The 24,027-nt window shown below is 45.0% G+C and overlaps 1 protein-coding gene across 1 annotated transcript in view; it reads left to right on the plus strand.

Moving 5' to 3' along the window:
* LOC137347956 (plexin domain-containing protein 1-like) overlaps positions 1 to 24,027 on the plus strand; it is a 467,720-nt gene that overhangs the window by 411,441 nt on the left and 32,252 nt on the right. The window contains exon 12 of the mRNA XM_068013022.1: positions 99 to 134. Coding sequence (XP_067869123.1) covers positions 99 to 134 — 36 coding nt within the window. The remainder of the gene's footprint in view (positions 1 to 98; positions 135 to 24,027) is intronic.

Genomic DNA, 24,027 nt, shown 5'->3' on the forward strand with positions numbered 1-24,027 from the left:
TGGGTAAAGCCACAGACATTATATCATGGACCTGAGGTTATTGTCTTTCATCAACGAACAATCCAGCCTCACTAAACTCATTTTTCTATTTTCTCCAGATGACACGAAACTGATTTTTCATCTGAAGGATGATGGTAAGTGTTCAGCATCACTTTGGGTTAGAGAAATTGTTTCCACTGGTGGGTGGGTCAGTAACCAGAGGGGACAGTTATAAGATATGTGGCAAAAGAAGCAAATAGAACCATACAAAAAGTATAGCAAAAAGAAGGAGGCTATTCAGCCCATTGTGTCCGCATCGGCCTAATAAACTAGCCTCCCAAGCTAATCCCACCTTCCAGCACCTGGGCCATGGCCCTGCAGGTTACAGCACATCAGGTACATGTCCAAGTACCTCTTAAAAGAATTGAGGGCTTCTACCTCCACCTGGCAGCGAATTCCAGACACCCATCACCCTCTGGGTAAAAAAGTTTCCCCTCATGTTCCCTCTAATCCTTCTACCAATCACCCTACATCTGTGTACCCTGGTAACTGACCTCCCTGCCAGGGCAAACAGGTCCTTCCTGTCTACCTAGGCCCCTCATAATTTTGTAGACCTCAGCTTCCTCAGTTCCAGGGAAAACAACCCTAGCCTATCCAATCTTTCCTCATAGCTGCAACTTTTGAGCCCTGGCAACATTCTTGTAACTCTCCTCTGTACGCTCTCCAGAGCAATAATGTCCTTTCTGTAACGTGGTGACCAGAACTGCATGCAATACTCCAGCTATGGCCTAACCAGCGTTTGTTCCAGCATCACATCCCTGCTTTTGAATTCTATACCTCTACCAATAAAGGAAAGCATTCCATATGCCTTCTTCACCACTCTATCCACCTGTCCTGCCACCTTCAGGGACCTGTGGACATGCACTCCAAGGTCTCTCACTTCTTCTACCCCTCTCAACATCCTCCTGTTTATTGTGTATTTCCTTGCTTTATTTGCCCTCCCCAAATGCAATACCTCACACTTCTCTGGATTGAATTCCATTTGTCGCTTTTCCGCCCACTCAACCAAAACATTGATATTCTGGAGTCCACAGCTATCCTCCTCACTATTAACTACACGGCCAATTTTTGTGTCATCAGCAAATATCCCAATTATGCCTCCCACACTTAAATCCAAATCATTAATAGATACCACAAACAGCAAGGGACTCATCACTGAGCCCTGTGGAATGCCACTGGAAACAGCTTTCCATTCGCAAAAACATCCGTCGATCACTACCCTTTGTTTCCTGTCCCTGAGCCAATTCTGGATCCAACCTGCCACATTCCCCTGTATCCCATGGGCATTCATTTTACTGACCAGTCTGCCATGTGGGACCTCATCAAATGCCTTACTAAAATCCATGTGGACCACATCCACTGCACTACTCTCATCAATCCTCCTTGTTACTTCCTCAAAAACTCACCTAAGTTAGTAAGACATGACCTTCCCCTAACAAATCCATGCTAACTATCCCTGATTAATCTGTGCCTTTCTAAGTGATAGATTATCCTATCCCTCAGAATAGATTCTAACAATTTACCCACCACCGAGGTCAGACTGACTGGCCGATAATTATTTGGCTTATCCCTCGCACCCTTTTTAAATAATGGTACAACGTTTGCAGACCTCCAATCATCTGGTACCTCGCCTGTGTCTAGTGAGGATTTGAAGATGATCCTCAGCGCATCCATTATTTCCTCCCTGGTTTCCTTTAACAACCTGGGATGAAATCCATCTGGTCCTGGTGATTTATCCACTTTCAGGGATGTCAGACCCTCAAGCACTTCCTCTCTCATTCTGCTTATCGTATCCAATATTTCACACTCCTCCTCTTTAACTACAATATCTGCATCAATCCTCTCCTTTGTGAAGACAGAGACAAAAAACTCATTCTGATCCCTTCCCACATCTTCTGCATCCATGCATAAGTTCCCTTGTACATCTCTGATAGGCCCTACCCTTTCCTTAGTTATCCTCTTGCTCTTAATATACTGATAAACATCTTCAGGTTTTCCTTGATTTTACCTGCCAATAATTTTTCATGTCCTCTCTTTGCTTTTCTAATTTCCTTTTTTACTTCACCCCTGCGCTTTCTATACTCCTCTAGGCTTTCTAAACTATTAAGATATTTGTGATCGTCATAAGCTTTCTTTTTTTGCTTTAACTTACCCTGTAAGCTTTTATACAACCAGGGGGCTCCAGATTTGGCAGTGCCACCTTTCATCTTTGTAGGGACATGCCTGCACTGTGCCTGTAGTATCTCACTTTTGAATGCCTCCCACTGGTTTGCCACTGATTTTCCTTCAAGTAGTTGTATCCAGTCCACTTTCGCCAGGTCACCTCTCAGTTTCATAAAATTTGCCTTCCCCCACTTTAGAACCTTTGCTCTGTTTTATCTATGTTCCTTTCCATGATTATATGAAAACTAACTGTATTATGGTCACTATCTCCAAAATGGTCACCCACTTACTTCCTCCACTTGCCCAGCTTCATTACTGAAGACTAAATCCAGAATTGCGCCCCCTCTCATTGGGCTTTTTAGGTGCTGGCTAAAAAAGTTCTCTTGAACGCAGTTCAAGAATTTTTTTCCCCTCTGTGCCCTTCACACTGTTTGTATCCCAGTTGATATTGGGGTAGTTGAAATCCCCAACTATTATTGCCCTAAAGTTTTTGCACTCAGAAATCTGCCTACATATTTGTTCTTCTATCTCCCTCTCACTATTTGCAGGTCTATAGTACACTCCCAGTAATGTGGCTGCACCTTTTTTATTTCTGAGCTCCACCCATATGGCCTTGTTTGATGGTTCATTTAGCAAATCATCCCTCCTCAAGGCTGTCATTGTTTCCTTAACTAATAATGCTACACCCCTCCTTTTTTATCTCCCTCTCTATCACGCCTGCAAACTCTATATCCAGGGACGTTGAGCTGCCATTCTTGCCCCTCTTTAAGTCAAGTTTCCATTATAGCAACGATATCATGTTGCCATGTGTCTGTCAATGCTCTCAACTCATCGGCTTTATTTACTGCACATTTAAATAAATACCCTTTAACACTGCCAAATTCCTGTGTTGCACACTTTTTAATCTTTGCTTCATCTGTCTTTCAGAGTCACTCACTGAATTTGCTAATTTTCTGCTTCCTGTTCCCTGCCCTGAAATTGTCCTATCTAAGACTGCGCTCAGGTTCCCATCCCCCTGCCAAGCTAGTTTAAACCATCCCCAACAGCACTAACAAATCTCCCTGCAAGGATATTCGTCCCAGTCCTGCTAAGATGCAACCCGTCCATCTTGTACAGGTCCCACCTTCCCCAGAACCGGTCCCAATGCCCCAGAAATCTGAAACCCTCCCTCCTGCACCATCTCTCCAGCCACGCATTCATCTGGTATATTTTCCTGTTACAATACTCACTAGCACATGGCCTTGGGAGTAATCCGGAGATTACTACCTTTGAGGTCCTGCTTGCTAATCTCTTTCCTAACTTCCTAAACTCAGCCTGCAGGACCTCATCCTTCTTTCTTGCTATATCATTGGTACCAATGTGGGCCACAACCTCCGGCTGTGCACCCTCGCCCTCCAGAGTGCTCTGTAGCCACTCGGTGATATCCATAACCCTTGCACCAGGGAGGCAACATACCACCTTGGAATCACCTCTGTGACCACAGAAACGCCTATCTGTTCCTCTAACCATATAACCCTCTCCCACTATTGCTCTCTTGTTCCTTTTTCCTCCCTCCCTGCACAGTTCTGGTCATGAGTCTCACTGCACTCTACAGAAGAACCCTCCTTCCCATCAGTACTCAGAGCTGAATACCGGTTAGAAAGTGGGATGCCCTCCGGGGACTCCTGCACTACCTGCCCTGACCTTCTTGCCCGCACAAATGAGGTGGAATTTTGTTTAAATAGTGAGTTATTGTGATCTGGAATGCACTACTTGAAAGGGTGGTGCAAGCAGATTCCATAGTCATTTCAAAAGGGAATTGTATAAATACTCGAAAAGGAGAAATTTTCAGGGCTATGGGAAAAGAGTGGATGAGTGGGACTAATTGGATAGCTCGTTCAAAAATCTGGCACAGGCACGATGGGCCGAATGGCCTCTTTCAGTGCTGTATCATTCTGTGATTTTATGAATTGGGGCACCCAGTGAGTAAATGGACAAACAGTTGTGTAGGACACACTGACCTTTGCACCCTTACTCTTGATATGTTCTCCCATCACAGGCGGCACAGGCTGTGAGTAAATTCTACCTCCTGTTCTCCATTTTTCAGATGGGAATGGATCTTGGTTTCTTTCCAGACCTCAGCTTCTTTTCTATTTAGTTATTTACAGGATATAGGCATTTCTGGCTGGGTCAGCATTTATTGCCCATCCCTAATTAGCCTTGAGAAGCTGGTGGTGAGCTGCCTTCCTGTGTCTGTGTGGTGTGGTATTCCACAGTGCTGTTAGGTTGGGTATTCCAGGATTTTTGACCCAGCGACAATTAGGGAAAGGCGATACATTTCCAAGTCAGTATGGTGTGTGACTTGGATGGGAATGTGGAGGTGGTGGTGTTCCCATTCCTTGTCCTTCTGAGAGACAGAGCCCGTGGGTATGGGAGGTGCTGTTGAAAAAGCCTTGGTGAGTTACTGCAGCGCATCGCAGGTACATAGGTATGGCAGCACAGTGGCGCAGTGGTTAGCACCGCAGCCTCACAGCTCCAGTGACCTGGGTTCGATTCTGGGTACTGCCTGTGTGGAGTTTGCAAGTTCTCCCTGTGACTGTGTGGGTTTTTGCTGGGTGCTCTGGTTTCCTCCTACAGCCAAAGACTTGCAGGTTGATAGGTAAATTGGCCATTATAAATTGCCCCTAGTAGGTGGTAGGGGAATTGAGGGGAAGTGGTAGGAATATGGGATTAATGTAGGATTAGTATAAATGGGTGGTTGATGTTTGGCACAGACTCAGTGGGCCGAAGGGCCTGTTTCAGTGCTGTATCTCTAAATATAAATAAATCCTGTAAATAGTACACACTGCAGCTACATTACACTGGTGCTGGAGAGAGTGAATGTGGTGGATGGGATACTAGTCAAGTGGGCTGCGTTGTCCTGGATGGTGTCGAGCTTCTTGAGTGTTGTTGGAGCTGCACCCATCCAGAGTATTCCATTACACTCCTGACTTTGCCTTATAGATGGTGGACAGGCTTTGGGGAGTCAGGAGGTGAGTTACTCGCCGGTTTCTGGTAAACTTGATGCTTTAGTTGCTGCGGGCAGTATTTGTATTTATCCATTGCAGCTGACAATCAGCTGTCTCTAGGCCTCTATCTCATTATGAAGCAAAGAAATGCACATTAAGATTCAGCAAAAGAAAATAGCTTTTTTTTAAAAACAGGACTGTCATAATATAAAGTTGTAGTTTAAGCATCTCAGCCCCCCTCCCCAGTGTTTGGATACACATAGGTACGCAGACACACATAGCAGATTCATTTTCATTTGTTCTCATGATGTGGTGACACTGGAAAAGGGCACATTTAGTGCCCAGGTTCCTTAGGAAGGTGGTGGCCTGTTTTACACCCATTTTACACTATCACCCAAAGTCAAAATGACTCCACTTTGACTTCCTAATTCGACCTTGGTGAAATCTTACACTAGAGAGTGAGACCTGTCACACTGTTAGTTTCCCCCTGTGCTGTCTATAATTTCTGCTCGCTCACACAGGGGCAGACTGACCGTACAGGAGATTGCCCCTGTCCCTCCACCAATGTTTCAATAGTACTGTATTATCGCACCCACCCCCACACTTTTCATCTGTGTGAATCACAAAGTATCCTGCACCCTTTATGGGAGAGCCCAGTCTGCTCACTGCACCAAGACACCTTGGCTGAGTTTGGGTTCTGGGTGAAGCTGTTGCCCTTGAGAATATGTCTTCACTTGAAGCCCTGTATGTTGCAGCTGACCATGTCTTGTGAGATGATACACATAATGTCCTTTCCAGGCAGCATTTGTGGGGTGTATTTCAGAATCTCAGTTTGTCCCTGATGAATTGTTGGAATGTAATAAGCCGCTGGAATCAGCGGGTAACAAGAAACTGAGATTTACCATTGAGACCAAATGCAATGGGTAGAATTTCTATTTTCCGTTCAAAGCGAGGCAGCACTATCAATAATTATACCAATTACTGTCAATCAAATTCCACCATGTACTACAGGCCAAGACCTCAACAACTTGTTTTGATTAATTATTTGCTCATTAATTGTGCAGATCTGATACTTCTTTGTGAATATGCAGCATTAAAAAAAATTTTAGGAACAGGAAAAGACCAGTTGGCTCAATGAGTTTTGTCCCTCCACATTAGTTATTCCTCACTTCATTCCACCATTGCTGGCTTCTTCCTTCATTACTGTGCTCCTGTCCTCTGCAATTCCTTCCCTTGATCTCTGCACCTTGTCCCTTCCCTCCTGCTTTCAGAAGCCTACCCAAAAACCTACTCTGAGAACCTTTATCATTTCCTAACCTACCCGGAGCCCTGCCTCCTGCACAAAATCCAGCCCGGACCTGTTCCCATTTTGGCCACTCTGGATGTTAAGTGCAGGGTACAATTGTCTCTAGCTAATAGCGTTTGTAGTGCCTCCACAGCCAATAGGCACTAGACCAGTACAGAGTGGACTTCCTAAGCCAAAGGTGAAAGGCAGTATCCTATAAACTTCACCATCCAGACTGACCATGCCTACACTTAGCACACCCACTCTGACCACTTCCTCACTGACCACTCCTCTACTGACCACTGCCACATTGACCATGCTCACACTGACCACTCCCACACTGACCACTTCCTCACTGACCACTTCCTCACTGACCACTCCTCTACTGACCACACCCACACTGACCACTCCCACACTGACCATGCTCACACTGACCACTCCCACCCCACCCACACTGACCCACACACACACAAAACATATGGGACACACAGGAAAATACAAAGAGAAAGATGATGGCCCCTGACAGCAATATAAAAACAGATCAAAATGGAATGAGTACAAGATAAATGGAAAGGGATGTGAATTTTGTTTTCCCCTTTTCTTCCATCCCCCAAACTGAATGACAGTGTTGACTAGTTACTGGGACACAGTTCACCAAGCACTGGTCACCCACATGTTGCAATTCCTGAGCAGAAAGTCCATAACAAAGAGACAGTGGGCTGAATTGTACAAGCTTGCCACCGATCTTGGTGGTGAACTTTAAAGATGGAGGGGTGCATGTGCGGTATTTGCTCCGCGGAGCCGCTGTGATATTAAATGCAGCGGCTCATTTACATGGCCAGGGTGGACCGCCCCCTCCCCGCCCCCCGATGACATGGAGGGGGTGGGCGCTCCGTCCCTGGTAACAGCGCCTGGGGCACTGTGCAGGCACCGGTGCCATTTTTAAAGGGCTGAGAGCCCTAAATGGCAACCTAAATTTTTAAGGAAGCAGTGCATTTAAAAGTATTAAAAAGAATTTTAAAAATCTTTCCAGCCCCGCTCCCACCACACCCACCCCCCCCCCCCCACAAGTGTCTTACATGCCATTCCTGCCCTCTCTCCCCACCCCCGACAAAATAACTACATTCAGTACCTGACCAGTCGGTGCCCTGCTGCCGGAATCACTTGTTACCAATGTCTGGACTGCCAATACTGGCAGCACTGTAATATAAAGGTAGCCAGGGATTGCAGTCCCCTTTTTAACTGGGGTAGGTTTTCCACCCGTGAGTTTTGATGTCATAGGGAAACAGTAGGCACATACAAAAAAGGACCTTGCAGCTCCAGGTAGATTTTAGTGCCCACTCGCCCTCTTGGCACCAGGACGGGTAGAGTTATAGTCACTCCTGGAGAAATGGTATGGAGGCAGCGATGCAGAAAGCAGGCAGGGGGATAGACAGTGACAGCAACTAGAACAGACTAAGAAGATGGAGAGAGAGGCAGACAGAGAGAAACGTATAGAGGGACAGAGGAAGATAAAAAGAGAAGGACGTTCAGAGATGGCATGAGGGACAGACAGAGGAACATGAAGAGAGGGAAATCAGAGAAGTTGGAGAAGGGGATAGACAGCGAGGAATGAAGAGAGGGATGAAGGGAGAGGGACGGAGAGAGAGGTAACTGGACAGAAATGCAGAGACAGCTTAGAAGAGGTTTTTTTCGAAGGAATGAAAAAAATACAAAGTAGTTGATGAGGAAACAAAGAGATTTCTTTTAGAAATGAAGAAATTGTCTCAGAAAGGTTTTAGAGAGATCAGTAGTTGATGAATTCCCATCGGCGTTGAGTATGTTTCTATTTTAGATTTCCGTGATTGATTTTTTTTGTGGCAAAGCTTTCATAAAAATAAAATCAAATTCGCATATTTGCTTCTCGCAATAATTTAAATTGGTTTGTAATTCATTTACTTTAGAACATTCTTGTCCATACACAATCTAGGTTTTAAGTAGCACAGTGCACAAAGCCTGGAGTGGAAATAAGCATCAAGTAACTGACATACCAGCCAGTGAAATGGAAGTGAAAATTAGATGAGGTGTATCAATTTGATTTGAGGCCAATCAATTTGATATTGCCTATTTCACACTATTGCCCAAAGGTTACAGCTACTGAGGATAAGCATTCAGGCGGTGATCAACAGTTAGTGACCAGAGAGTGGGGAGAGTCGAGCTGTCTGGAGGACTGAACAAAATGAATCAGAGAGGGAGCAGCTGGAGGTTAGGAGTCTGATCGTCTACCAAAAAAAGATAAAAGGGTTTAATATCCTGGGAGTTTTTTTTAAGGGAGCTGTAAAGAGGGGAAAAATTGATGATATTCTAACCAAGTAGTCACTGGTGGGTGTCATTAAAAAGTATTATTTCTTGAGGTTCCGTCCCATTCCCCTGTCTCATTGTGTTGAGATTTCCTTTTTAGGTGTGCATTTCTCATTCATAGGGCTGAATTTTACAGACCCCAGACATCGTGGTTCGTGGCGGGGGGCAGGAAAATGCCTCTGGAGAGGGCCGCAATGACCCCAATATTGCTGGCGGCAGCAAGGCCTCATGGTGGCCACACCCCCCGCCCTCCTCCCCCCCACTGTTCAGCGATGGGACCCCATTTACATATTCAAATAAATTCAAATTAATGAATTAATTATACTGACGCCGCCGCCTTCCGTCCTGGTGCGATATTACTGCCACTGGCCTGCACTCCCGCGCCTTCGGATCCCCATCTGGGGAACATTGGTGGGGAGGGGGGCAGGAGGTAAGTTTCTCAGTGCCGGAGTGGGGGGGGAGGGAGGGGGGGGGGGGGTGGAGAACAGAGTCAAAGTGACATCATTGGTGTAGGGGATGGTGGGAAGGGTTTTAGATTTAAGTTTATGCACTTGGCGGGGGATGGTCAGGTGGACAAGGTGTTTTTTGGGGGAGGGACCACGGCAGCTCATTTAAATGTCCGAGGCGGACTGCCCACTCCTAAGAGGTGGAGGGGCGGGTGGTCTGTCCCCGGCAATAGCGTCGGGTGCCACTGTGCAGGCACCAACACCATTTTTAAAGGGCTTTGAGCCCTTCCATTTAATTTAAATATTTAAAAAGATAGTGAATTAAAATTTAGTTTAAAAAATTAAATAAATGTTTCTAGCCCCTTTCCCACCCCGCAATAACCATACAATTCATTCCTTGCCTTCTCTCCCGCAAAATACCTACCTAGTGCTGCCGAACTTCCCCCCCCCCCCACTCCCCCCGCAAAGTCCATCAACTTTACACTTTACCCCTTCCCACCACCCCCTAGACCAATGAAAATAATCTGACCCCACTCGCCCCACCAACTGCATTAGAAAAACTTACCTGCTGCCCACTCCCCACCAGTTTCCCACCTCGGGTCCCCAGACGGGTATCCAAATGCACAGGAGTGCCGACCACCGGCAGCAATATCGCTCCAGAATGGACGGCGGGAGCGGGTAAATAATTTATTCCGTCATTAACATTATTTTGCATATTTAAATTTGCTGTCCGTCGCCGAGTGGTGGGGTGGCCACCACAAGGCCCTGCTGCCGCCTGCAATCTTGGGCCATGCCTTCCCATCGCGAGGCCCGTGGCGGGCTCTCCCGGAGGCATTTTCCGGCCCCCCGACATCAGGGGTTGGGGGGCTGTAAAATCCAGCCCATAGAGAAAGAGGGAGACATAAGGACAGAGAAACAAAGGGCGTAATTTAAACTTTAGCACTCCCATGACCCTGCTCTTTCCCAATTTCCGTGCAATTTTTTCTCCTTCAAGGATTTATCCAATTCCCTTTTGAAAGTTGCTACTGAATCTGTATCCCAAATCCTATCAGACAGTACATTCCAAATCCTAACCACTTGTTGCATAAAAAGGTTTTTCCTCATTTTAAAGGGGTTAATATCCTGGTAAATTTTTTAAGGGAGCTGTAAAGAGGGGAGAAATTGATGATATTCTTACCGAGTGGTAGTGTCACGGGCGGATGTCATTAAAAAGTATTATTTCTAGAGGTGCTGCCCCATTCCTTTCCATTTTTGAAGCTTATGAAATACAGCTCCACGTGTCACTATGAATAGTTTGGCTTTTTAATAGCTGTTTGTTAGGTGATGCTCTGATGGGGGAGGTGAAATCTAATCATTAAAATTTGCAAACAGAAAATGTCCATTTGCCAAATCATGGATTCTCGCAAGCTGTGGTTTAATTGATCTCGGTATACAGGCACTGTACTGTCTTGAATTATGTTTTAAATTGATAATAAGATCCCTTTTAAGTACTGTTTTGCCACAAGCCACAGTTCATTCAAATTGATTGCATGAAGCTTTCATTGTAAACATGACATTACGGTAGCAAAAAAGGATAATGTGTAAATTTTTAATGCTGAGAGTACTCATCAAAGGTCAAAGAAACCTAAATGGGACAGTTATGAGGCGAATACTTTAAAGCAGGAATTCATATTGATGGAACTGTTTCAAGAACTCCCCTTTTGAAGTTTATCTTTTCATCTTTCAATGTTTTTCTTTTCATCTTAGCACTAGCTTTATATTCATTAAAACAGTTGTTCAATCAGAGTTGGGATCCAATACACTGAACGTCCCATGACTAGGGAGTCTTGAACTAGGGGGCACAGTCTCTAGGATAAAGGGTCGGCCGGTTATGACGGAGATGAGGAGAAATTTCTTCACTCAAAGGGTTGTGAATCTTTTGAATTCTCTGCCCCAGAGGGCTGTGGATGTCAGTTGTTCAGTCTGTTCAAGGCTGAGATCAATAGATTCTTGGACTCTAAGGGAATCAAGGGAGATGGAGATCAGGTTGGAAAGTGGAGTTGGGGTCGAAGATCAGTCATGATCTTACTGAATGGCTGAGCAGGCTGGAGAGGCTGAATAGCCTACTCCTGCTCCTATGCTTATGTTCTTACTACCACCATTTGCAGGCAAATCTCAAATGTAAGGCCAGCAGTGCCCAATATACTGTTCCATCTGGTAGGCTTCCTATTTTGTTAATGGATAAGCTTCCATCAGTTTAGGTATTGGTTCCCTTTCATAGAAAAGAATCATACAGCACAGAAGGAGGCCATTCAACCCATCGTGCCTGTTCCAGCTTTTTGAAGGAACTATCCAATTAGTCCAACTCTCCTGTTCTATCCTATAGTCCTGCAATTTGTTCCTTTTCAAAAATATATCCAATTCCTTTCTTGAAAGTTACTATTGAATCTGCCTCCACCATCCTATCAGGCAGTACATTCCAGATAACAACTCAGTACGTAATTAAATTTACTGCCACCCTATTTGATTTGCCTGTCTTCAATTACCTGAACGTGATTGTGAGGAGCAATACAAAATTGAACAGATGACTATCCCTGCTGTGTGCAAGTGTCAAGCTGTAACTTGGCTCTTTGTGTTATAGAAAACGGGCTTAAGAGCCCAAATCAGTGCTATCCCACTCCCTGCCACCGGCCAATACTAATAACAAAATTGGTATTAAACCACAGGGTCTCTCGCCTGGAGGCTGTGTAGAGAAGTGCCACAAGGCTGATCCTGAGCATTAAGGAATTTAATGATGAGGAAATTTTGGAAAAAGTAAGGCTGGGTTAGCATTGAAACAAGGCAACAGAGAGAGGCCCTCATAGAAGTGTACAAGAGTGGCGCATATGGTTAATCTGGAGCACTATTTCAGGGTGTTCCAGAATACTGGGACATCGATTAAGATGGTGAAAGGAAAGTTGGAGACAGTTGTCAGGCACATTGAGGAAAAGTCAGGAGAGGCAGGGAAATTAGAGGCCCTAAAGGTAGATGATAAGATCATTTTAGAAAACGGTGATTTCAGAACAGCTATAGAAAGTGAGTGGTGTAGGGCAGCTCCAGGAGGCAAAGAATACAACAATTCCAGGGAATAATAGAAGTGGACGTCAACAATCGCCTTTAAAGCACATTCTTCCGCGATGATTTCTTTTTTCCCCAACTCTGATTTTACACATCCTAGAACCAGAAACCAACTGGATGCAAAGACTGATTCGGCCTCAAACTGTTTGCGATGCTTACTGGAGTGTTTTGTTGGGTGACAGTCATGAACTGTGTACATCTGATAAATCTCTATTCCTAAAAATCTGTTTTCCTTGGCAGTCAACAAGTCCGTGTGCCAGGAACTCTGTGTCCGGGCTGCTCTGTGTAATTCACCAAGTGTTGCTGCTTTTACAAGAGTCTAATTCATACACATGAGGCAGGATGTTTGGGTACAGCCAAGGTTGGGGACAGAGGCAGATCGGGCCCGCCCCCGAGAGTGGTGGCCTGGCTGCCTTCTGTATTTTTAAATTACATTATTTAAAAAGTGGCTGAGAGGACACCTTCATGTTGAAGCCCCCTCTCAGTTACTTACCCTTTACTGCAGCCTGCTGCTCCTCTGAAACTGGAAGGCCTCTGATTAGCCCTCCACCTTTGAGAGCCCGCCCACCACCCTTAATTGGATGGGGAACCCGTCTCCATGCCAATTAAGGGAGCACCCCGGTCAAAATTCCAACAATTAAACTGTTTCCCCCTGGGGTTTGGGACCCAGAAACAGTCACGGCTCCTGTTTCTCACCCCCAAAGCGAAAATTTGGCCTGTGGAGTTTTATTTACGTGAAGCTATCATGAGGAGGAAATTCACCCCCATGATTGCTTTCTCATTCACCTCTCAGATTTCAAGGCCTGATTTGCCAATTTCTGTGGACTGAACATGAAGCTGGGAAAGTTACATAAACAAATAGTGGGCAGGATGGGGTGTTAGCTGATGAGTTAAGGCACTGGTCTTTTGCCTTGAAGAACTGGGATGAAATCTAACACAGAATGATGAGATGAGAGCTTACTTTGGTTTCTGTCTGTAAAGTTAGTTTGGAAAGTCTCAACCCCTAGTTTCTTTTTGTTCTTAGGATTGTGGGCAAAGCTGAATTTATCCCTCATTCCTAGTTGCACTGAGAAGGTGATGCTGGGCCTTCTTCTTGAAGCTCTGCAGTCCTTTACCAATTTTACAATTGTCCATATTAAATTTCATCTGTTGTTGATCTGCCCCCTTGCGTAATTGGTCCAACTCATTTTTGTATTTCCTGAACCACCTTCACAGAATCAACTGCCCTGCTAATTGTGTATCATCTGCAAATCTGAATCCAGCTTGTTAATGTATATGAGAAACAGTAAGGGTCCCAACACTAGTCCTTCGGTTACCCTACTCAGCACTTGGCACCTCCTTTCCAACCTAACAGCCCTAACAAGTACCAAATCTATCCTTCCATTAGGACTTACTCATTCTCAGGTGAAAAACATATGTTCCCTCTGCATGCAGCTTGGCCTAGACTGAGATCTAGTTACATGGGGAGTCACATGGGTCAGCCAGCTAGTATTCTAATATGTCACGGGAGATCTGGACTCGACTATTCCAATGCTGTCCTCACCATCCCCCAGCCTTGCACCTTCCATAATCTTAACTTATCCAAAACTATGCTGCCCATATCCTAACTCACACCAAATCCTGTTCACCCATCATTCCTGTGCTCGCTGACCTACATTGGCTCCCAGTCTAGCAATGCCTTGATTTTAAAATATTCATCCTTCTTTTCAAATCCCTCCATGGCCTCGCCCTTTCCTGTCTCTGTAACTTCCTACACCCCTCTAAAATCTCCATGCCCCTCTAAATATGATCTCTTATGCATCCCCAGTTTTCATCACTCCAACACTGGTGGCCATGCCTTCAGCTCTGTAATTCCCTCCCTAAACATCTCCATCCCTCAACTTCTCTCTTCTCCTTTAATACACTCCTTAAGACTTACCTCTTTGACTAAGCTTTTGGTCACCTGTCCTAATATCTCCTTATGTAACTCAGTATCAAATTCTGTTTGATAACACTCCTGGAAAGTGCCTTGGGGCATTTTACTGTTTAAAGGTGCTATATAAATACAAATTACTGTAGTTGAGTTGGACAATTCCATGTGTCACATTGTGTATTTGCAACAGTGTTGCTCATTAACTCACGGAGCCCGTAATTCCATCCAAGCTCAAAAGTCGTCCTTAAGAATGCACCACCGATGCCAGATAGGTTTGTGCCTGGGATTTCCCACATAATCTGCTTCTAATTTGAACAATGCCACTGTGCTGAAATGTCAAACAGGCATTTCACTACATGAAGAGAAAGAAAAATATGACGAGTGAGCCAATAATAGGGGCTTTCATTTGGCTGGAATTGCCCTGGCTCCCATTAGCATTCCCTTGCCTTCTCTTGCTGGAGAGCATGCAAAAGAGAGGGAACAGCACTGAATCAACAGCTGGACAACTGAATGTAGAGGCCTGTGGCACGGAGAACAGCAAATCTTCTGAGGACTGCAGATGAAGGGTTGATGATTAAGGGCAACCGGGGGAGGGGGGGTGGGGGGTTGCGGAGGGGGCAAACTACACATAATCCCCAAGCCATACTATGAGTGCTACTGAAATGGACATTACATATCTATCAGAGGATTCGTCTCCATTCCTTCTTATGTTAGCTATTTTAATGCCTTCACTGCGAAGCCACAGTGACTTCAAAGGTTTGTCGTCAGTATATCTCTTCGCAAAGAGAAGTTAACATTTCAGAGCCAGTTATCCAAGTAAAGCAGGTCAGTCAGTTAATCAATACCAATACCAGTGCTTCTTTTGGGAATTATCACGATAGAGGAAATGGCGTTAGACCCTAAACCTAAATCACAAGGGACCGTCATTCATTGGCAATTAATTACTGTATTGTTGCCTCAGACACCATTGCTGGGATATTTAAAGCTTTTCAAATTAATGTGGAGAATGGACTGGAATGCTAGCTAAGACTGCAGTCTGAGAATTGCTGGTGTTGTTTCCCATTCCCCAGTCGGGAGATTGGACATGACCTCTGCCAATAAAATGCATTTAACTTGGCACCAAAAGAGTGGTACAAAAACAGAAAGCGACAGGCCAGGCAACATCTGTCAAGAAGACACAAGAGAGTTGATTTTTTTATTCATTCATGGGCGTCTGGCCAGGCCAGCATTTATTGCCCATCCCTAATTGCCCTTGAGAAGGTGGTGGTGAGCTGCCTTCTTGAACCGTTGCAGTCCATGTGGGGTAGGTACACCCACAGTGCTGTTTGGAAGGGAGTTCCAGGATTTTGATCCAGCGACAGTGAAGGAACGGTGATATAATTCCAAGTCAGGATGGTATGTGGCTTGGAGGGGAACTTGCAGGTGGTGATGTTCCCATGCATTTGCTGCCCTTGTCCTTCAAGGTGGTAGCGGTCACGGGTTTGGAAGGTGCTGTCTTAGGAGCCTTGGTGCATTGCTGCAGTGCATCTTATAGATGGTACACACTGCTGCCACTGTGTGTCGGTGGTGGAGGGAGTGAATGTGTGTTGATGGGGTGCCAATCAAGCAGGCTGCTTTGTCCTGGATGGTGTCGAGCTTCTTCAGTGTTATTGGAGCTGCACCCATCCAGGCAAGTGGAGAGTATTTCATCACACCCCTGACTTGTGCCTTGTAGATGGTGGACGGTTTTGGGGAGTCAGGAGGTGAATTACTCGCCGCAGGATTCTTAGCCTCTGACTTGCTCTTGTAGCCACAGTATTTATATGGCTACTCCAGTTCAGTTTCTGGTCATTGGTAACCCCCAGGATGTTGATAGTGGGGGATTCAGTGATAGTAATGCTGTTGAATGTCAAGGGGAGATGGTTAGATTCTCTCTTGTTGGAGATGGTCATTGTCTGGCACTTGTGAGGCGTGAATGTTGTTGCCAGTTATCAGCCCTAGCCTGGATATTGTCCAGATCTTGCTGCATTTCTACACAGACTGCTTCAGTATTTGAGGAGTCACGAATGGTGCTGAATATTGTGCAATCATCAGCAAACATCCCCACTTCTGACCTTATGATTGAAGGAAGGACATTGATGAAGCAGCTGAAGATGGTTGGGCATAGAACACTACCCTGAGGAACTCCTGCAGTCATGTCCTGGAGCTCAGATGATTGACCTCCAACAACCACAACCATCTTCCTTTGTTCTAGGTATGACTCCAACCAGTGGAGCGTTTTCCCCCTGATTCCCATTGACTCCCGTTTTTCTAGGGCTCCTTGATGCCATACTCAGTCAAATGCTGTCTTGATGTCAAGGGTGGTCACTTTCACCTCACCTCTTGAGTTCAGCTCTTCTGTCCATGTTTGACCCAAGGCTGTAATGAGGTCAGGAGCTGAGTCACCCTGACAAAACCCAAACTGAGTGTCACTGAGCAGGTTATTGCTAAACAAGTGCCACTGTTAATGACACTTTCCATCACTTTACTGATGATCGAGAGTAGACTGATGGGGTGGTAATTGACCGGGTTGGATTTGTCCTGCTTTTTGTGTACCGGACATACCTGGGCAATTTTTCACATTGTCGGGTAAATGCCAGTGTTGTAGCTGTACTGGAACAGCTTGGCTAGGGGCGCAGCAAGTTCTGGAGCACAGGTCTTCAGTAATATTGCCAGAATGTTGTGAGGGCCCATAGCCTTTGCAGTATCCGGTGCCTTCTGTCATTTCTTGAAATCACGCGAAGCGAATAGAATTGGCTGAAGACTGGTATCTGTGATGCTGGGAACTTCAGGAGGAGGCCGAGATGGATCATCAACTCGGCACTTCTAGCTGAAGATTGTTGCAAATGCTCCAGCCATATCTTTTGCATTGATGTGTTGGGCTCCCTCATCATTGAGGATAGGGATATTTGTGGAACCACCTCCTCCAGTTAGTTGTTTAACTGTCTACCACCATTCACGACTGAATGTGGCAGGACTGCAGAGCTAAGATTTGATCTGTTGGTTGTGGGATCACTTAGTTCTGTCTATCGCTGTTTGGCATGCAAGTAGTTCTGAGTTGTAGCTTCACTACGGTGACACCTCATTTTGAGGTATGCCTGGTGCTGCTCCTGGCATGCCCTCCTGCACTCTTCATTGAACCAGGGTTGGTCTCCTGGCTTGATGGTAATGGTACAGTAGGGTATATGCCAGGCCATGAGGTCACAGATTGTGGTTGAGTACAATTCTGCTGCTGCTGATGTCCCACAGCGCCTCATGAATGCCCAGTTTTGCATTGCTAGATCTGTTCGAAATCTATCCCATTTAGCACTGTGGTAGTGCCACACCACACAATGGAGGGTATCCTCAATGTGAAGACAGGACTTGGTCTCCACCAGGACTGTGCGATGGTCACTCCTACCAATACTGTCATTGACAGATGCATCTGCAGCAGGCAGCTTGGTGAGGATGAGATGTTTCCCCTGGCTGGTGAATCTAGAACCAGGGGACATAGTCTCAGAATAAGGGATAGGACATTTAAGACTGAGATGAGGAGGAATTTCTTCGCCCAGGGGGTGGTGAATCTTTGGAATTCTCTACCCCAGAGTGCTGTGGAAGCTCAATCATTGAGCATGTTCAAGACAGAAACCGATGGATATCTGGATACTAATGGCATTAAGGGATATGGAGCTAGCGCGGGATAGTGGCATTAAGGTAGATGATCAGACATGATCTAATTGAATGGTGAGCAGGCTCAACGGGCTGAATGGCCTACTCCTACTCCTATGTTCCAATGTTCCTATGTTCTGGGGAACATGTTTTTTAATATAAAAACAGAAAGTGCTGGAAATACTCAGCAGTTCTGGCAGCATCTGTGGAGAGAGAAATAGAGTTCTTCCAGAGTCATATCCCCGACCTGAAACGTTAACTCTGTTTCTCTCTCCACAGATGCTGCCATACTTGCTGAGTATATCCAGCACTTTCTGTTTTTATTGATGATTTCCAGCATTTGCAGTGTTTTTCTTTCATACAAGTAATTTTTAGCTGTTTTTGTGACTTATATGTCATATGACCAGATACAGACTAGTTAAAATGCTCACCTTACCCCCACAACTTATTGTAAGCTCAGCTTCAGAAGAGCATTATCTGCCACATCACTTGACTTCCTGCACTAGTCATCCTTGTGCTCTTCCTGAGTGACAAAGCCAACTTACTGCCAAATCTGGGCCAATCTTTTTCTCTGGTCTTGACTCCACTAGGAACCCATTTGACATAAATCCCTCGCAGCCATTAAGAAAAGAGGCCTTTCATCCCATCAGTCTGGGCTGGATTCAACACCCAAGTTCCAGATGAGGGACGTGATCGTACCTCACTCAACCAGAAAAGAATTACATTCTCCCAATTACAACATCTAACTGCATCTTGAATAAATCTAAGCTGAATCCAATATTCTTCCCGTAAGAACATTCCCAGCGCAACAACATACGAACTAGGAGCAGGAGTAGGCCAGTCGGCCCCTCGAGCCTGCTCCGCCATTCAATAAAATCATGGCTGATCTGATTGTCACCTCAATTCCACATTCCCACCTACCCCCGATTATCTTTCACCCCCTTGCTTATCAAGAATCTATCTTGGAGAGGGTAGAGAAGAGGTTTACCAGGATGTTGCCTGGTCTGGAGGGCATTAGCTGTGAGGAGAGGTTGGATAAACTCGGATTGTTTTCACTGGAACGACGGAGGTGGAGAGGTGACATGATAGAGGTTTACAAAGTTATGAGTGGCATGGACAGAGTGGATAGTCAGAAGCTTTTTCCCAGGGTGGAAGAGTCAGTTACTAGGGGACATAGGTTTAAGGTGCGAGGGGCAAAGTTTAGAGGGGATGTGCGAGGCAAGTTCTTTACACAGAGGGTGGTGAGTGCCTGGAACTTGCTGCCGGGGGAGGTGGTGGAAGCAGGTACGATAGCGACGTTTAAGAGGCATCTTGACAAATACATGAATAGGATGGGAATAGAGGGATACAGTCCCCGGAAGTACAGAAAGTTTTAGTTTAGACAGGCATCAAGATTGGCGCAGGCTTGGAGAGCCGAATGGCCTGTTCCTGTGCTGTACTGTTCTTCGTTCTTTGTTCTCTGCCTAAAAAATATTCAAAGACTCTGCTTCCACCGCCTTTTGAGGAAGAGAATTCCAAGGACTCACAACCCTCTGAGAGAAAGAATTTCTCCTTATCTCTGCCTTAAATGGGCGATCCCTTATTTTTAAACAGTGACCCCCTGGTTCTAGATTCTCCCACAAGGGGAAACATCCTTTCCACATCCACCCTGTCAAGACCCCTCAGGATCTTATATGTTTCAATCAAGTCGCCTCTTACTCTTCTAAACTCCAGTGGATACAAGCCTGGCTTGTCCACCCTTTCCTCATAAGACAACCCGCCCATTGGAGGTATTAGTCTAGTAAATCTTCTCTGAACTGCTACCAATGCATTTACATCCTTCCTTAAATAAGGAGACTATTACTGTACACAGTACTCCAGATGTGGTCTCACCAATGCCCTATATAACTGAAGCATAACCTCCCTATTTTTGTATTCAATTCCCCTCGCAATAAATGATAACATGCTCTTTGCTTTCCTAATTACTTGCTGAACCTGCATACTAACATTTTGTGATTTATGCACAAGGATACCCAGATCCCTCTGCATTTCAGAGCTCTGCAATCTCTCATCATTTAGATAATATGCCTTTTGTTATTCTTCCTGCCAAAATGGACAATTTCACATTTTCCCACATTATATTCCATTTGCCAGATCTTTGCCCACTCACTTAACCTATCTATATCCCTTTGTAGCCTCCTTATGTCCTCTTCATGACTTATTTTCCTATCTTTGTGTCATCAGCAAATGTAGCAATCAGACCTTCGGTCCCTTCATCCAAGTCATTTATAAGGAATGGACAGTGGCTTAAACTGTTGTACTGCTCAATTGTTCCATCAATTTTCTGTCACTCTTCATGGGAACTGCTACAATCTGGTGCAAATAGAATAAATTTAGACACAAGGGGCTGTGCTTTTAGGCCCCAGTAGAGCGAACATGGAGGCTGGCGGGTGTGTAATTTCACAACATGCCAGTTTCCCAGCACCATCCCAATCACCACCCCCCCCCCAAGGCCATTTTCCCAGATGCGGCCTATTAAAATTTTCCAGTCAGCTTCAAGGCTCCTGGAGGAGTTGGGAAACACTAGCTGCCTGGAGGCAGCCTCTGGCAGCAGACTTGGGGGGCCAGCAACCCAGGCAGCATTTGAGGCCTTCCCTGCCTGTCTGACTTCAGCTGCATCTGAATGCCACCCTGTAGAGAGACCTGGCTGCTATGGGGATTTTTTTTATTTTATAGTTTTTTCAATTTGTTTGTGGGATGTGGGTGTCACTGGCTAAGCCAGCATTTATTGCCCATTGCAGAGGGCATTTAAGAGTCAACCACATTGCTGTAGGTCTGGAGTCATATGTAGGCCAGACCAGGTAACAACAGCAGATTTCCTTCCCTAAAGGGCATTAGTGAACCAGATGGGTTTTTACAACAATTGACAATGGTTTCATGGTCACTGTTGGTCTAGCTTTTAATTCCAGATTATTAATTGAATTTAAATTTCACCATTGGCTGTGGTGGGATTTGAACTTATGTCCTCACAGCTTTAGCCTGGGTTCTGAATTACTAGTCTAGTGACATTACCACTATGTCACCACCTCACCTCTCCAGCAGTTAAAGGAGTGGGAGAGAGGGCGCCTCCATCTCAGGCCACCCGCACTCTCACTTACCTGTAAAAGTCAGCCTGCTGCTTCTTCCGAGCTGGAGGGTCAATAGGAGGCCCTCCAACTTCGAAAGCTCGCCGGCCATCCTTAATTGGACGGCGAGCCTGCCCTCTGGCACCAACTGGCCAATTTGGGGAAAATCACAGACTGTTCCCCACACAGTGCAGGCTTCTGACCCCCTATTGACCCTGATGTCGGGGTCCTGAAGTGTACAGGGAAAATCCAGCCCAAGATAGCAATAACAGTATTTTATTGCAAGTTGCTTCTCTTATAGACTTCACCTGTTTTCCATTTCAATCCAATGCCTTTTTCCACTAACCACAATCTGCGCTGGTTCCCTATCTGTTTGCACAGACTCCATACTCACCCAAGTAACCTTTTCTTGCATTGCACAGAATCGATTTATAAATTTATAATTAAATTATCCTATGCCCCTTTCTTAGAAATATTCTAATAATTACTTCTCTTCCCCCACAGTTATAAGTCGAGTCTTTTTTTGGAGTTATAAATAGTTTCCCTCACAATGTCCTATTTTGTCTGACATTCAGTTGCTCAGGAGCTTTGAAGTGCCCTCCTTTGGTTATCCGGCTGAGTAGCAGGTTAAGAATCCCTGGAAATCACTTTTCTTGTTGGTGTGCAGATGTGAGCAAGATGACATTGGCTTCATCTTGCAGAATCTATAAGTGTTCGGACAGCGTACAGTTAAGGTCTTCTCATTATGCTGTTCCTTGATCTCTGGGTACATTCAGTGAGTGTCTGAAATAGTAGTTTTCCACTTAATGGTTTTTATTTTCCTTTCCCCTTTTCTGTAAACCTGGCAGAGCTTGAGCACTGTGGAGCGAGATTTGTTGGCAGCATCGGCAAGACTGTCCTCACCTGTCTTGCCTTTAGTGGTTTTTGCTGAGTAGTAACCATTTGCCATTGGTGTAGCACAATATGTTAAGAGGCATTTTGAGTTATTTAGTAGATTTTTCCAATATTTTTCCCCCTACTCTCTTTTAACAAAGAATTACCACAACCATCCCATATTGTAGTAATGATCCTTTAAGGGATCATACCATTAAAGATAACAGCAAATAGCTCCATGAATTCTGGGCTCTTGTGCAGTCCCGATGTGCTTCACTCCACTGTTGGAGGCCGTGCCTTCAGCTGTCTAAGCCCTAAGCCTTAGAATTCCTTCCCTAAACCGCTCTGCCTCTCTCTCTCTTCCTTTCGGACGTTAATTAAACCTAGTTCTTTATCTAAACATTTGGTCATCTGTCCTAATGTCTCCTTATGTGGCTTGGTGGAATACTATGTTTGAAAATGCTCGTGTGAAGTGCATTGGAAAGTTTTTACTATGTTAGAGGCGCTATATAAATGTAAGTTGGTGTTATTGTTGATCAAGAAGCAGATCGCGCCTTAAAGATGCTTGATCAGCCTGTAGTGACTGTAAGAAAAGCAAATAGGTTTTTAGATTGCATTGCTTTGACAATTGAATACAAAATGAAGAGAATTATAGTCAGGCTACATAATGCTCTGGTGTGTCCAATGCTCTGGCTAGTTGTGGGCCCTGCACATGGTGAGGGACATCAAAGTTTAGGAGAAAGTGCAAAGCAAGGCGACCAGGATGAGTTAGTCTGATTTATGAGGGTAGTCTCTAAGAATTAGGATTATTTACATTGGAGAATCACAGGCTTAGAGAGATTCTGATTGAGGTTTTTTAAATGCTGATGTCCAGTGGAATATATCAGATGGCTAGGATGGTAGAACTAGAGGTCATGGATATAAAATCCTTAGGCAGAAAGTTAGGTTAGATGCCAAGAAGACTTTATTTTCTCAGTCATTGGACTCTAGAACAAAACTGCCAAGGCCTGTGGTGAGTATAAAGTCACTACAATCTTTAAAAGGGAATTTGATGAGTTCCTGAAAAAGAGAACGTTTAGAGCTACAGGGCTAAGCGGTTAGTTAGTTTAGATTGAGATGAGTAAGCAACGACCACAGTCTCCTGGAGTCTGATTATTGCCTTAGGGAGTTGGAGAAAAAATTCACAAAGTTTTTTCCGAAATTTCCCAGGTTTTTTTTGCTTCTCCGAAGAGATTAGGAAATGGACCAGTGACAAATGGAATTACATGTTTGTCTGAACGGGGAGAGTGAGTTTGAAAGCCCTAACAGTCTTACCTCATTCTATCAGGTCTGAGGTGCCCTCAAAGGAAAGGGGTGTCAGTGAATTGGCACCACAGTGCAGGCACGCTGTCTTCAACTTGAATTCTGTGCAAGCATACCATCCTGCTAGGGAGTGTGATATCAAGGAATCATCCCTTCAGAGTACACTGAGCCATAGACAAGTAACTACAACAGTATTTCACTTCCAGGGGCACCTCTAGCAATTTCCATCTGTTTCCCCTTTCCCATCATATTGTCCGCATTACCAACTGGTCTGCACTGAGCTCCTTCCCTCACTTGTCTTTTCTGACTTTGCACATAACTGATTTATTGAATTTTAAGAATGTGTGCTGCCTGTGCAAAGGCTCATTTGCTCACAGCACATATCGGGAATTGCTGACATGCTCCACATGATTTTCTGTACACTATCTCACCCTATAACTTATTTCATTAAGCTGCAATCCATTCTGCTTTTGTTCTTTCATGGGATGTGAGCATCACTGGCAGCGCCAGCATTTATTGCCCATTCCAATGGAGTGGTTTACTAGGCCATTTCAGAGGGAAGGTACGAATCAATCACATTGCTGTGGGTCTAGAGTCACATGTAGGCCAGACCATGTAAGGATGACAGATTTCCTTTCCTAAAGGGCATTAGTGAGCTAGATGAGTTTTTATGACAATTGATAATAGTTTCCATTATAAGCACCATTACTGAGACTAGCTTTCAATTCCAGATTTTTATTTATTAATTAATTGAATTTAAACTCCACCAGCTGCCATGGTTGGATTTGAACCTATGTCCCCAGAGCACTAGCCT

This window comes from Heterodontus francisci, chromosome 33, assembly GCF_036365525.1.
Source record: "Heterodontus francisci isolate sHetFra1 chromosome 33, sHetFra1.hap1, whole genome shotgun sequence".
In the NCBI taxonomy this organism is placed as follows: domain Eukaryota; kingdom Metazoa; phylum Chordata; class Chondrichthyes; order Heterodontiformes; family Heterodontidae; genus Heterodontus; species Heterodontus francisci.